A 13,051-nucleotide genomic window follows, 5' to 3' on the forward strand; every position below is an offset into this window, starting at 1 on the left:
AAAATTCTATGTATTTTTACCATGTTCAGTGAAATGTGTGGAACTGTTCTTCAGTATGAAAGTTGTAAATGCTCCTTTCCAACGTGGAAAACTTTTCAAAAGCTCTTGTGTTCAATGTAACTCTGGCTCATTGGGGTAAAAGAGCAGAACTTGGGAGCCTGAACTAACAATGATAGAAAAAGGAATTTCTTCGTGTTTTATTCTGGTGCCAAATTCAGGAGGGTTGTTTTGCTCCAGACTCTTCCAATTTAGTCAGAGATTTCACGGAAGCAAAATTCTGAGGTTCTGTACAAGCACAAAAGCAATCCAGGAGAGAGATACCAGAGATTGTGGGAATGGTAGGGAGTTGACAGATTTAAGAGATATTTAGGGTGGAGGACTCCATGCGTGATAGGAATTAGTGGGTACAGGGATGGTGAGACATGTTCCTTCCTGGGTTGCCGAGGAAGAAACTATTTAGACTAGAGTCAGTGGGGTTGGCTGCACTGTAAAAAATAAGCCAAGTTTTATTCCCTCCTCAATTTGGCCCAGGCTAGCTCTGACTGACATAAGCTGCTAGTTAACTATTGACTAGTACCACAAAATGGTTACCATAACTTAATAGCTTTCTGATGGCAAGGTAAAGCTGAGTTAATAGATTTTTTAAAAATAAATGTAGACAATGTAGACAAAAAGACAATAGGACTCTAAAATGCGATGACCTATGAAAATAGTAAATTGAGGGTGTCTGGGTGACTCAGTCCAGTAAGCACTTGACTTCAGCTCAGGTCATGATCTCGGGGTCCCGGGATCAAGCTCCACATTGAGCTCCCTGCTTAGTGGGGAGTCTGCTTGTCCCTCTGTCCCTCCCCCAACTTGTGCTATTTCTCTCTCTCTCAAGTAAATAAATAAAATCTTTAAAAAATAGTAAACTGGGGGCGCCTGGGTGGCTCAGTGGGTTAAGCCTCTGCCTTCGGCTCAGGTCATAATCCCAGGGTTATGTATATAACCCTGCATCGGGCTCTCTGCTCTGCAGGGAGCCCCGCATCGGGCTCTCTGCTCTGCAGGGAGCCCCGCATCGGGCTCTCTGCTCGGCAGGGAGCCTGCTTCCTCCTCTCTCTCTGCCTGCCTCTCTGCCTACTTGTGATCTCTACCAAATAAATAAATAAAATCTTTTAAAAAAATAGTAAACTGATGAAAATGTCATACTGTACCCTCTTCCCACTTTCTTTTTTCTTTTCTCTTTTTGGATTTTATTTATTTTGTTTTAGAGAGAGAGAGAGTGTGTGCCAGCTGGGGAGGGGCAGAAGGAGAAAGAGAGAGAGAGAGAGAATCCCCAAGCAGACTCCACACAGAGCTCAGAGCCAGACACAGGACTTGATCTCATGACTGTGAGATCATGACCTGAACTGAAACCGTAAGTTGGAGGTTTAACTGACTGGGCCACCCTGGTGCCCCCTTCCTACTTTCTTTTAAGATATAGTTCTTATAATATTCAAAATAAATTGTTAGGTTAAGAAATTAAACACAAATATATGACTTACATAATACTACTTGATATCTATAGACTTTGGAAAGATTCTGTGCTCCTGCCTTGGCTTCACACGTGTCTTCTGAGCATTTAGATAAAGGAGACTATTTGATTAGAAGAACAATCAATCCTATATATAAATTATCCAAAATTCAGCAGCAATGGCATCCAAGTAATCCTGTTTTTAGCATATCTTCTCTACAAATGACAGTTTGCAACTATTTTCCCCCGTGCAGGATGGCGGTATAAGGTGACTGTCACACTGTCTGGGAAGAAGGTTACGGGACACATGCTAGTTTCTTTGTTTGGAAATAAAGGAAATTCTAAACAGTATGAAATTTTCAAGTGAGTAAAATATTATCCTACACTTCTTAAATGTCGGAGTCCTTTGCCCATATAATGCAGTTACGAACACACGCGTTTATTCATTACTATATGGGAGTATAGTACCACCACACGTCCTTCCAAGGAAGAGATCCTTTTATCTTACACCTTAGTACATTTCAGAATTCTGTTTCTGAGTTTTTTCTCTGCTCGTTCCTGAGAAAACCACTGATGTTTGCTTTGATGCATGGCATCTGATTTATAATCAGTAAATAATTTTTCTGCCCACAAAACAACCTGGAAAAGATGACATGATGATGTCATCCTTCATTAAGTTGTGGGAGGTTTGCGACTAAAACATATTTGAAGTTTTATTAAAGTAAGGATGACTTTAAAGGAATATGAGTTATTGTTGGCAAATGACCTACCCCCGAGTTGGCATACATGTCTGCATTTAATACCTTAGAATGGCGAACGTACCGTCAATCATCTTCCTAGAGATTCATTGTAAGCTCATTTTAGAAATATATATGTATATATTTATAGGTTCATGTATGTTTTCATTAACTTCTCAACTCCCAAGGGGCACTCTCCAGCCAGACAGCACTCACTCCAATGAATTTGACTCTGATGTGGACGTTGGAGATTTGCAGAAGGTTAAATTTGTTTGGTACAACAACGTGATCAACCCAACTCTACCCAGAGTGGGAGCGTCCAAGATCATGGTGGAAAGAAACGATGGAAAAGTGTAAGTAATAAAAACCCCAAGAGATTTGCAGTCCTGAGTCACCCACACTGTTCCCACTGGAAGTCTGCTGTAGGTTCAATCTCCGACAATGGTTCTCCTAAGCCATGGTCACCGTTGCTTCCTAGTACCTTCTGTTTCTTTAGGAAAAAGAGCAGAATTTGGGGGAAGAACTTTGAGAGATTTGTAGATATGAATGTGTCATTTGATGCAAGTAAAGTGTTAAAGTGAGAATCTGGCTTCATGACCCTGAAGTGGAAAAAGGGATTTCATTTAGCAACTGAGCCTTGTGTCATAGGTCTGACAGCAGGTCACTGGCTGCCTGGGAGAAGGGGAAATGGGCAGGGTCAAGAAGGAGAGATTACAAAGGAACAGAAGAGTAATTTGGGGTAATGGATATGTTTACTCTCTTGAGGATAGTGATGGGATGAGAGTACTATTCTTGTCTCCATTAAAGATCATTAAGTGAAAGCTCGGTACCATAATTTGTAGGCAGGAAATTTGACTCCAGCAAGTTCTTAACTACCGCAAAACAAATTCAGTTCACCTTTATTCATATACAGATCATGTGTACCCTTCCTTTCTCGTGTCCTTTTTCACTAGTAGTGTTTAACCTTTAATGTTTTATCTGCGAGTCTGCTGGCCATCAGACCACAGGGAGGGAAATGAAGATGAAAAGAAGAGAGCACCTTCTGAGTACCTTTTATGTACCAGGGCCTTTGCACATGCTTATGTATGTTATTAAAGAAAATGAGCTCCTAGGCAAATTAAGTTTTGTTCAGTCTTAGTGAGTAATGCTAGTCATTTCAATTTGGTTATTGAATTAAGTAAGAATGCCTAGTGAAGTTAACACCAGGACCTCGGAAATTTCCCTTGGACTGATTTTTTATCACGCCACTGACCCTGCCCTTTCTAGGTTGCACTGATTGACAATAGCCAAGTGTTTAGTGGGTGCTTTAGGATATGGCAAATGAATGCTCCCTGTCCTTGGGGGCGTCCAATGACACTTCCTCTTGGCTCTTGTGCAGCTATGAAAGAACACTGGAAAGGAGAATGCAGTCCTTTATACAGAAGAGGTCTGTGTTCCCTTGGCCAGTGTCTGGTCTTAGGCACAGGGAGTGGTTCTTGCTCAGACTGGGGAGATGAGAGGCTGTGTTATGCTCAACACACCAGCGGTCCCCCAGGAAAAGCGGACTTTCTGTTGTTTTCTCTCTCCAGGTTCAACTTCTGTAGTCAAGAAACCGTGAGAGAAGATATTCTGCTCACTCTTACCCCGTGTTAGGAGTCACTGACATGTGACCACTGCATATCTTACTGTTAATAAAATCTATTGGTGAAGCAATACATCTCTTTGTTATCATGTTCTTTTTTCCCATGGCTCTTTTGGATAACGCAATTAAAATCTGAAATTTGGGGTACCTGGATGGCACAGTCGGTTAAGCACCTGCCTTTGGCTCAGGTCATGATCCTCAAGGTCCTGGGATCGAGGCCCGCATCAGGTTCCTTGCTCAGCAGGGGGCCTGTTTCTCCCTCTCCCTCTGCCCACTGCTCTGCCTACTTGTGATCTCTATCTTGCTGTCAGATAAATAAATAAAATCTTTAAAAAAATAAAATAAAATCTGAAATTTGCAGTTGGTCTGAAGAACCACAAATGATGGTTGAAGTTTGCTACATATCACGTGGGCATTTGAGCTTGAGAAAATTGTTTCCTTGGCACTGACGTCATACCCATTGCTAATACTACTGTTGTCATCCAGATCAGTTAAGGCAGACTTCCAGATCCAAGATGACCCACCTCCCAGGGTGTACACATGGCAGGTATCAAACGTGGCCACTTTCCCATCATCTTTACATTCTGTGTCTGCTCCTAATCGGACATCTCAGGAAAGATGACACATAAGGAAATAAGGATGGGGCAGATCATGCTTCCTGACCAGTCTCCCTGCTCCCAGTAGGGTCCCCTCAAACTCATCTCCTCTCCTCTCTGCAGCTTTTTAAATCTTTCTAAAGCACAAATCAAAGAGCCTCCTAATGGTCTCCAAGAAAGAACCCATATCCCTCAGGAAGCCTTGTGAGGTCCTCCTGTCCAGTTTTGAACTGAGGACTCTAGCCCATCTCTACCACATTCCTTCTAGAAATCTATATGCTCGCACTGCCCCCAACAGGGCCCTGATCCCAGATGTGGTTAGACATTTGCACAAACTCTTCCGCTCCCTGGGATGTTCTTTCTCTTGTCTTCTTGCCTGTTGAACTCTTCCTGGTTCTTAAATTTGTGTGTAGACAGCATTTCTTCCAGGAAGTCTTTCTTCACCTCCATTTCCACACGCCCCCCTAAGACTGGGTGAGAAACCCCCACCCCCCACCGCATTACTGCTGCACCCAGAACTTCCTCCATCTCAGAACTTCTTTCTCTGGATCAGAATTGCTTATTTACTTGTCTGCATGTCTCTCCTTAAGGCGTTTACGTGTTGTATGTGGCTGGCAAATGCTTGGCAAGTAGTAGGAGACTGAATAAATATTTTTTTCAATGACCATCTCACTAATGGAAAGAATGAATGACCTCACTAGAGTCAAGTATTTAAAGTTAGGCCATGTCCAATCACTAACATCCTAAAAGAGAAAGAGCCATCTGTGCTAGGGCTTGAAAGTTGGGTGGAGATTTGCCAAGAGGACATGGCTGAAAGGGCAGCTCCGGAAACAGGGAACGACACAGGCAAAACCACAGAGATGTGAAAATGCTTTTCATTCCATGTTTCACCAAAGTACATGCAAGTTGAGCAACACATGAAGATGTGTTTTGAGAACATTGATCTGTATTAATCAGGATGCTTCCATATGAACTGAAAGCTCTAATTCATACTGGCTTAACAACAAGGAATATACTGGTTCCCATGACTAGAAAGCCCAGAGGTGGGGAAGCTTGAGGTTTTGTTGATCCAACAACTTCGTGACTTCTTCAAGAGCCACTTTTCTTCCTGCTCCCATGCTTTCTTGTCTATGGTGTCTAATGGTTTTATACCAAGACTTGCTCCTCTCCCAATTGAAGAAGAGCTGTTTACCACCGTTAAGACTATCCAGACCTTCTCTTTCACATTCAGTAAGAGACAAAAGGTATATCTCCCTCCCCATTTTCCCAAATAAAATCCCTGAGACTCACTCTGATTGGCCTGTGGCCTGATAAAGGGAATGTTCCCATTGGCTTACCCCAGTCAGGGTGCACTACTGGGCCACGTAGGAAGCCAGCATCGGCAACACACGTGGACCCTGTATATGGGAGAGGAATGAATATTTGAATGGAAGGGAGGACTCCTGGAGCTTTGGCCAGAGCAACTAGATGGAGATACCATTCACTGAAATGACTGGATTGGGAGGAACAGATTTGAGGAGGGAGGCCAGGTTTAGTCCTGTCAAATCTGAGATGCTCATCAAACATCCAATTGCCATGTCAATTGAGAAGTTAAATACATGAGTACAGAGCTGAACTGAGGGTAAAGGTCTGGTTACACACATCAACTTTGGTGTCTTCAGTGTATACACGAAATTTTGGGGGATTAGCACATTTAATACATGTTGAGGGCTTAATCACTGTTTTTAATTATAATTACTATGAATTGCTCTTGGAACTTTTCTAGAATACACTAATAATGATGAATAGCAAATAATGAAAGAAATGAATAAAAGATTGTCTACAAATTTACTCAAGTAACAAGGTGGAACAAAGGGTTTTCAAAGAATTAAATCTTCCAAAATACATCTGTGAAAAACCCTGCTGTTAGGAAAGAAGGATATCCATTTTCATCATAATGGAGCAGTTTGCAAGTTACTCTAATTGTTTTAAATGAATTGTTTGCTCAGATCATTTACCTAATTCTGATCTCAGTAAATTTTTAGGAAATATTCCTTTTTTTTTTAAACAACATCACTTGATAGTGGTATTTTTTAAAAGATTTTATTTATTTATTTGACAGACAGATCACAAGTGAGCAGAGAGGCAGGCAGAGAGAGAGAGAGGGGGAAGCAGGCTCCCTGCCAAGCAAAGAGCTCGATGCAGGGCTCGATCCCAGGACCCTGAGATCATGACCTGAGCTGAAGGCATAGGCTTAACTGACTGAGCCACCCAGGTGCCCTGGAAATATTCTTATTCCTAGAGACCCAACTCAGACTTTTTCCTCCCTTTAGACAGGAGTTCTAGATCCATTTGAAAGGATGAACTAGTCCATGTATAGATGATTCCCTTTGAGCATGTGATTTTTAACCCGTTCCTTGCTGGACTTTATTTCTTTTCTGACAGGCTCCTTGAGAAGGCAGCTGACTGCCCCTCTATTTTGTTTTTGTTTTTCCTCACATATGCATCACACTAACAGTCCACCAGGCACAATTCTAAGTGCTTTATGCATATTACTCTTTAAATTCTGACAACACACTATAAAGTAGGTGCTCCTATTATCCCCATTTTCAGGGGAAGCAGCCGAAGCACAGAGAGGTTATTATACAACTTCTGAGAACCAGACCCCAAGATGGGATCCGACACGCAAAAGATTTACTCAGGGCAATGTCAGTGAAGAGTAAAAGAGGAGAAAGTGAGAGTAGATAAGGAGAACCATCAGACCGCAATACAGGTCTAACACCCACGAGAGGAGAAAGGGAAGGAAAGATTGGATTGAGATTCAGACCTCAGCAAAGTTCTGAGGTAGTCTTGGTCAGGTTCATGGTCAGGTTCATGGAGAGTCCCCAAGTGAAGGACCCTTTGCAGGGATCCTACCTCAGCAGGAGTGGATGGGCTCTTTTTCCTTTGCCGTGCTCGGTCATTGGCTGAGGGCAGCTGGCGGAAGTGTGGCCTCTGCATGAATGACGTGGTGGGTCCGACAGGTGGCATCTGAGCTGTCAGTCACCTCTGCTTCTACAGGAGGTTCTCTTAAAGGCATCTGAGTGGCACACCTCTGTGGGCACCACAGGGGCCCACCTTGTTCCTTTGCAGGTTTCTCTGGAAGTGATGCCAGCTTGGTCCCTCCCTCATTAGAACTGAAATTAAGTGTATTACTTCATGTAACAAACATTCGTGCAATCTCCAAGACCATATTCCAGACATTGCTCTCGGCACTACGGATGCGAAATAAATTCTACATTCCTCACCCTCCCAGGAGCTTATAGTCTGGTGAGGGAACTGGACAGGGAAACAGCTAGGAAGCAGTCTCAGAAGTATAAGGTACTTTGAGAAGACTGAGGAGTTGGTGTTTACTTTGGGGGAGAGAGGTGGAGGGAAGGGTAGGACAGAGAAAAGGCTTCATAAAGTAGGAAACACAGGGGATCCAGACTTTAGCGCCTAATGCTCCCCAGGTGGCAATAGGATCTGTGTGTCCTCAGTCTTCTCCTTGTTAGTCAGCCCACACGAACTGATAGGCTCCACAGATGGCTTTGGAAAGGACTCAGGAAATCTGGGCTATACTCCACAGCTGAGTTCATGTCCCACAGACTGGTCATCTCTGATAGAAGAAGTCAAGAGTTGACTGATGGTAAGTCCTACACCCACTTCCATAATAATACACAGGGACAAATTCTTCTAATACAAGAATACTTACGTGTTTCCGCTGAATGTGTATAAGTGTCTAGGCTATGGGGAAGACTTAGAAAATAGCTTTCTCAAGACAAAAACCCCTTTGGACAAACCAAGTTTGAACCAACCCTACTCTTCTTCCCAAATTCAAAAGATTGTTCTCTCACCAGAGGACAAGTTACCTGTATATTCTGAACGTGACATTGAAGGAGAAGACAAGGACAGAGCTGATTGGCTGGAGGAAAGCAGCTCTTTGGCCTCATCCAGGCACGTGGACGCGGCAGATGACAGCTGGCAGCTTCAGTGTCCACTTTGTGATCGTCCAGGAGCCATACGCAGCGAAGACAGGAGAGCTGTCTAGTAGAAATGGAGTCATAGTTTCCAAAAAAGATCCACAGATCTGCATACATATGAACCCTGCCCAATTCCCTGAAGCTGACCCAGAAGTCCACTCAGCATATTTCAGTTGTCACCATTATTTAGAGAAATCTTTCTATCTGCTACAGAATGAATTAATTAGCCTAAGAGACTTTACAGGCTTATCTCCATCCTTTAGACCAATCTAGCCCCCAGGGCACACACTGGGAGCCAGTGCTTTAGAGCACAGTGTCTCTGGACAGATGAGGGAGTTTCCTCCCTGTCTTTGGAAAGAACACACCCTCATCTGATGCCGCGTGCCCACGAATGGCACCAGGGAACTCAATGAGAACTGTTCTCTCCCAATCCCTGGCCTGGCTTAGCCGGGTTCCTGTACTGCTTAGCTATAGCTGCATAACACACCATCACCAACTCGACGGCTTCCAACAGTAGGCATATATTAGCGCTCACAAATCTCCAGGGTAGCTCGGTGCTTCTTCTGTTCTTGGCTGGATTCTCTCACGTGTCTTTGGTCAGAGTGGGTGGAGTCATCAGTGCTGCTCATCTTGGCTGCGTGTCTCACGTACTTGGGGTTGGATAGCTCTGAGCTGGTCCAGATGTTGCTGCCATCCCATTTAATGACAAATCAAGTCACGCAACTGGCCCAGTTACAAGTATGGGGGGAAAGACTCCAGATGTTGATGGGAAGAGCAGCAAGCTCACCTGCGAAGGACATGGGTGGGGGAGGGCAGGGGCGTGAAGAACTGTGGCCAGGTTCACCATCCGTCTCATCATCCCTAACTTGTTTGTCTGCCCCACAGAAGTCTGGGGGCAAGTCAAGGGTCAGGAGGGTTTTCCTAGCCGTGGTCAGGCTGACCTTGTCTCTGGACTTCTCATACTGCCTTGACCTCACTGCTGTTGTCAGAAGTGAGCGCTCCTTTTGGGTTCACTTGCTTTTGACTTTTGCAGAAAGCAGAGTGGTCCAGTACAGTTCGCTTCATCTAGAACAACCGAGGCCGATGAACACAGGGCTGCTACTTCTTACCTTAAAACAACACAACGGGGGCGCCTGGGTGGTTCAGTAGGTTAAAGCCTCTGCCTTCGGCTTGGGTCATGATCTCAGGGTCCTGGGATCAAGCCCCGCATCGGGCTCTCTGCTCAAGCGGGGAGCCTGCTTCCTCCTCTCTCTCTCTGCCTGCCTCTCTGCCTACTTGTGATCTCTGTCTGTCAAATAAATAAATAAAAATCTTTAAAAAAAACCCAAAAACCAAAAAACAACACAACGGTCCTGATCAGGTTTTCTGATCAGGAAATCCAGACTCCACAGTCATCATTCACTCTTGACAACTCATAAGGCTCACGACTGTAAGGTGTGCCAAACCTAAGTGGTAGTTTTAAAGAAATCTCCCACCTGCCGTCACTGAGCCACCGACTGCACTTTTGTACAGAATGCAAGTCAGCTGATTCAGGATTGCTATTTCCTTACTGCAGACCCACACCCCTCTTGTAGCAGTTGCCCAGTTCACAGGTTCAACTCCATGTCTGAATGCACAGGGATTGGTCCCCTGGGGGCAGACACACCCAGCAGGATCCATATCCCATTACCAGTTAATTGGGGGACAGGTTCTGACCTAACCAAGCCAATTGTCTGGTAAATAAAAATTCTGGGCTGAGATGCACACAGCCTGCATCAATATCAGGTCCAAGACAGAAAGATCTGAGGACAACCTGCTGAGATGTCGAGGGTGGTCCCATTTGGGGGGGCTTCCCTATGTCTCATGGTTTATAACTTTCATGGATTCCATGAGATGCCACAGTATTCTTCCAATATATCTCTCCTTTTAAAAAAAAAAAATTAGCTAGCCAGAATTTATTTCGGTTGCTTACAACCAAAAGAACCATAACTAGCATACTTCTAAAAGCTGACTGTTGAAATAACTCATGGTCTCTACTCCACTATTGTTTCAAGAGTGGGGTGGGCAGAGTAGCCAACAAACACAGGACATTCAGATGATGAAACCTGGGGCAGGAACTTCTATCAACATGTTAAATGTACATATCTTTAAACCCTTAAATTCAACTTATAGGAATTCATCCTTCAGATACACTGTCCTTCTAGACGACAAATGTGTAAGAATATTCATTAAGGCATTGTTTTTAATAGTAAAAGATTGAAAACAATCAAACGTTCATTAGAAGAGGGTTGATGAATATCCAAATATTGGAATACTGTGCAGCTGGAAGAAATATTGGAGCAGATCCATATGCACTGATAAGGAGTGATTTTCAGGACTATAGTTAATATTTTGGGATCAGGTTGCAAAATAGTGTGTACTATATATTAACCATTTATATTTTTATTTATGTATCTTTATTTTTAAAGATGTACTTCTTTATTTGAGAGAAAGAGCGAGCATGTGCACGTGAGTGGGGGTAGCGGTGGGTGCTGGGTGCTGGGGCACAAGGAGAGGGAAAGAGAATCTTTTTTTTTTTTTTTTTAAGATTTTATTTATTTGACAGAGAGAGAGATCACAAGTAGGCAGAGAGGCAGACAGAGAGAGAGAGAGAGAGAGGGAAGCAGGTTCCCTGCTGAGCAGAGAGCCCGATGCGGGACTCGATCCCAGCACCCTGGGATCATGACCTGAGCCGAAGGCAGCGGCTTAACCCACTGAGCCACCCAGGCGCCCCGAAAGAGAGAATCTTAAAGATTCTCTCTTTCCCTCTCCTCTCTCTCCTGAGCATGGAGCCCAATATAGGACGTGATCTCAAGACCTTGAGATCATGACTGAGCTGAAACCAAGAGTTGGATGTTTAAACAACTGAGCCACCCAAGGGGCCCCAACCATTTATATCTTTAGGTAAAATATACTATGTATAGACATATCTCTGGAAGGACACACAGAGAGCTGGTAAAGGAACCATTTTAACTTTGTACCATACCAGATGTATGGAGAAGCGTGCATTACCCATTTACAAACATGAGTGAAATACAGCTTTTTTAAGAAAGAAAACTACTCTCTGAATGCCTGTGTCCCTATCTTCCAGGGCCAGAGCTCACACTCACTGTCATCGCCAGATCCCCGTGGCTGCTGCAGATAAACCCTCTTGTCCTGCTTGGAGGCTTTCTCCATCAACTCTGATCACCCCGAAGCAGTTACAGCCATCGCACCCCTGAAGCAGGGCCTTTCCCTTGGGGTAAGCATGGAGCCCAGAGATGAACTGGCAGTGAGGTGAGCAGAGGGGGAACAGGCTTGGGGTCCTGACCCCCCCCGCCAGGCAAATCATAGCAGATCATGTGATGACTGTTTCCCTAAATCTAATCAGATAGTTCCAGTCTGCCTGCTCATCAGAAGATCAACTTCTCTTTCTTTCCACTCCTTTAAACAGGGTCCTAGCCCCCTTCCCCAGCCCTGATATGCACTCTCAGAAAAAGAGTAAATTGCCAAGGAATTCCATTCATGTGTACACTCATCCTTTCTTTAATTCATAACCACTTCAGTGCCGGGCATGGTTCTAGAGGCTGGAGTCATAGCACTGGCCCAAACTGATGAGATATCTGTCCTTCTGTCCCATGGAATTGCATTGCAAGGTGGGAACATGTGATTGCAGAAAAATAAACAGGTGAATAAGATAGATAATTATAACCCATGACAAGTGATTTGAAGGAAACCCATAAGGTGCTAGGGAACTGGGGTCTGGGGTCAGGTAGGAGGATGACAGTGAAAGGGCTTCAGGGGCGCTCAGTGATGGCCTCACTAAAGAGGTGGCATTTAAACTAACTGTTGAATGACAAGAAGGATCCAGCCTAGTGAAAGTCTAGGGAGGAGAGTTTTAGACATGGGATAGTAAGTGCAAAGGCCCTGAGTCAGGAAAGGATTTGACATGTTCCATGGCAGCCAATGAAGCCAATGTGGAAGGTAAGGAGAAGAGGTCCAAGAGGCAGACAGGGTCATCTTACATCGCCTACCAACCAGTTTACCTATTCATCCACCATTAGATTATCATGAATCTCTTCACTGCAACATCAAAGAAAAGCATAAATGCCTTCGACTTCACCACAGTCTATAAATTGCTCCAGCACCTTCCTAGACCACATGAATAGACTTCCAAAGTTTTATATCTCATCACTTAGGTCAACCATACGACTCAAGTCTGCCGCTGCAGGGGAAAAGTGATTTTCTATTTCAACTCTTCTCTTTACATATCTTCCCTATTCTCTGTGGTTTAACCCTCAACAACTCTGATAGACAACTTGCTCAGATTAACCGAATGTTCAACGAGTCCTTATTTCACTTTGTTGGTCTGAATTCAATCCCATCCCATCACTCATTTCCTGGATGACTTTATCAGAATGAAGCAATTTACTTATCTCTCTGTGCCTCAGTTTCCACACTCAAGGTGGACAACTAATGATGCTCGCTTCATGGGGTTGTTGAAGACATAAATTAGGCAATAGATGCCCAGGGCTCTGACTGCCCCCAGGAAGCTTCGGTGACCATTGACTGCTATTCTTTATGACCCCAGGGGGAGTCTTTTCTGGAATCTTCCAGAATTTTGGTTC

The 13,051-nt window shown here is 44.1% G+C and overlaps 1 protein-coding gene across 1 annotated transcript in view; it reads left to right on the plus strand.

The window, feature by feature from the left end:
• LOC123955409 (pancreatic lipase) overlaps positions 1 to 3,921 on the plus strand; it is a 46,364-nt gene extending 42,443 nt beyond the window's left edge. The window contains exons 11-13 of the mRNA XM_046027429.1: positions 1,747 to 1,855; positions 2,418 to 2,582; positions 3,798 to 3,921. Of these exons, the coding sequence (XP_045883385.1) occupies positions 1,747 to 1,855; positions 2,418 to 2,582; positions 3,798 to 3,861 (338 nt within the window). The 3' untranslated portion in view covers positions 3,862 to 3,921. The remainder of the gene's footprint in view (positions 1 to 1,746; positions 1,856 to 2,417; positions 2,583 to 3,797) is intronic.
• Positions 3,922 to 13,051: the final 9,130 nt, after the last annotated feature.

This window comes from Meles meles, chromosome 13 (assembly GCF_922984935.1).
Source record: "Meles meles chromosome 13, mMelMel3.1 paternal haplotype, whole genome shotgun sequence".
NCBI classification, from domain to species: domain Eukaryota; kingdom Metazoa; phylum Chordata; class Mammalia; order Carnivora; family Mustelidae; genus Meles; species Meles meles.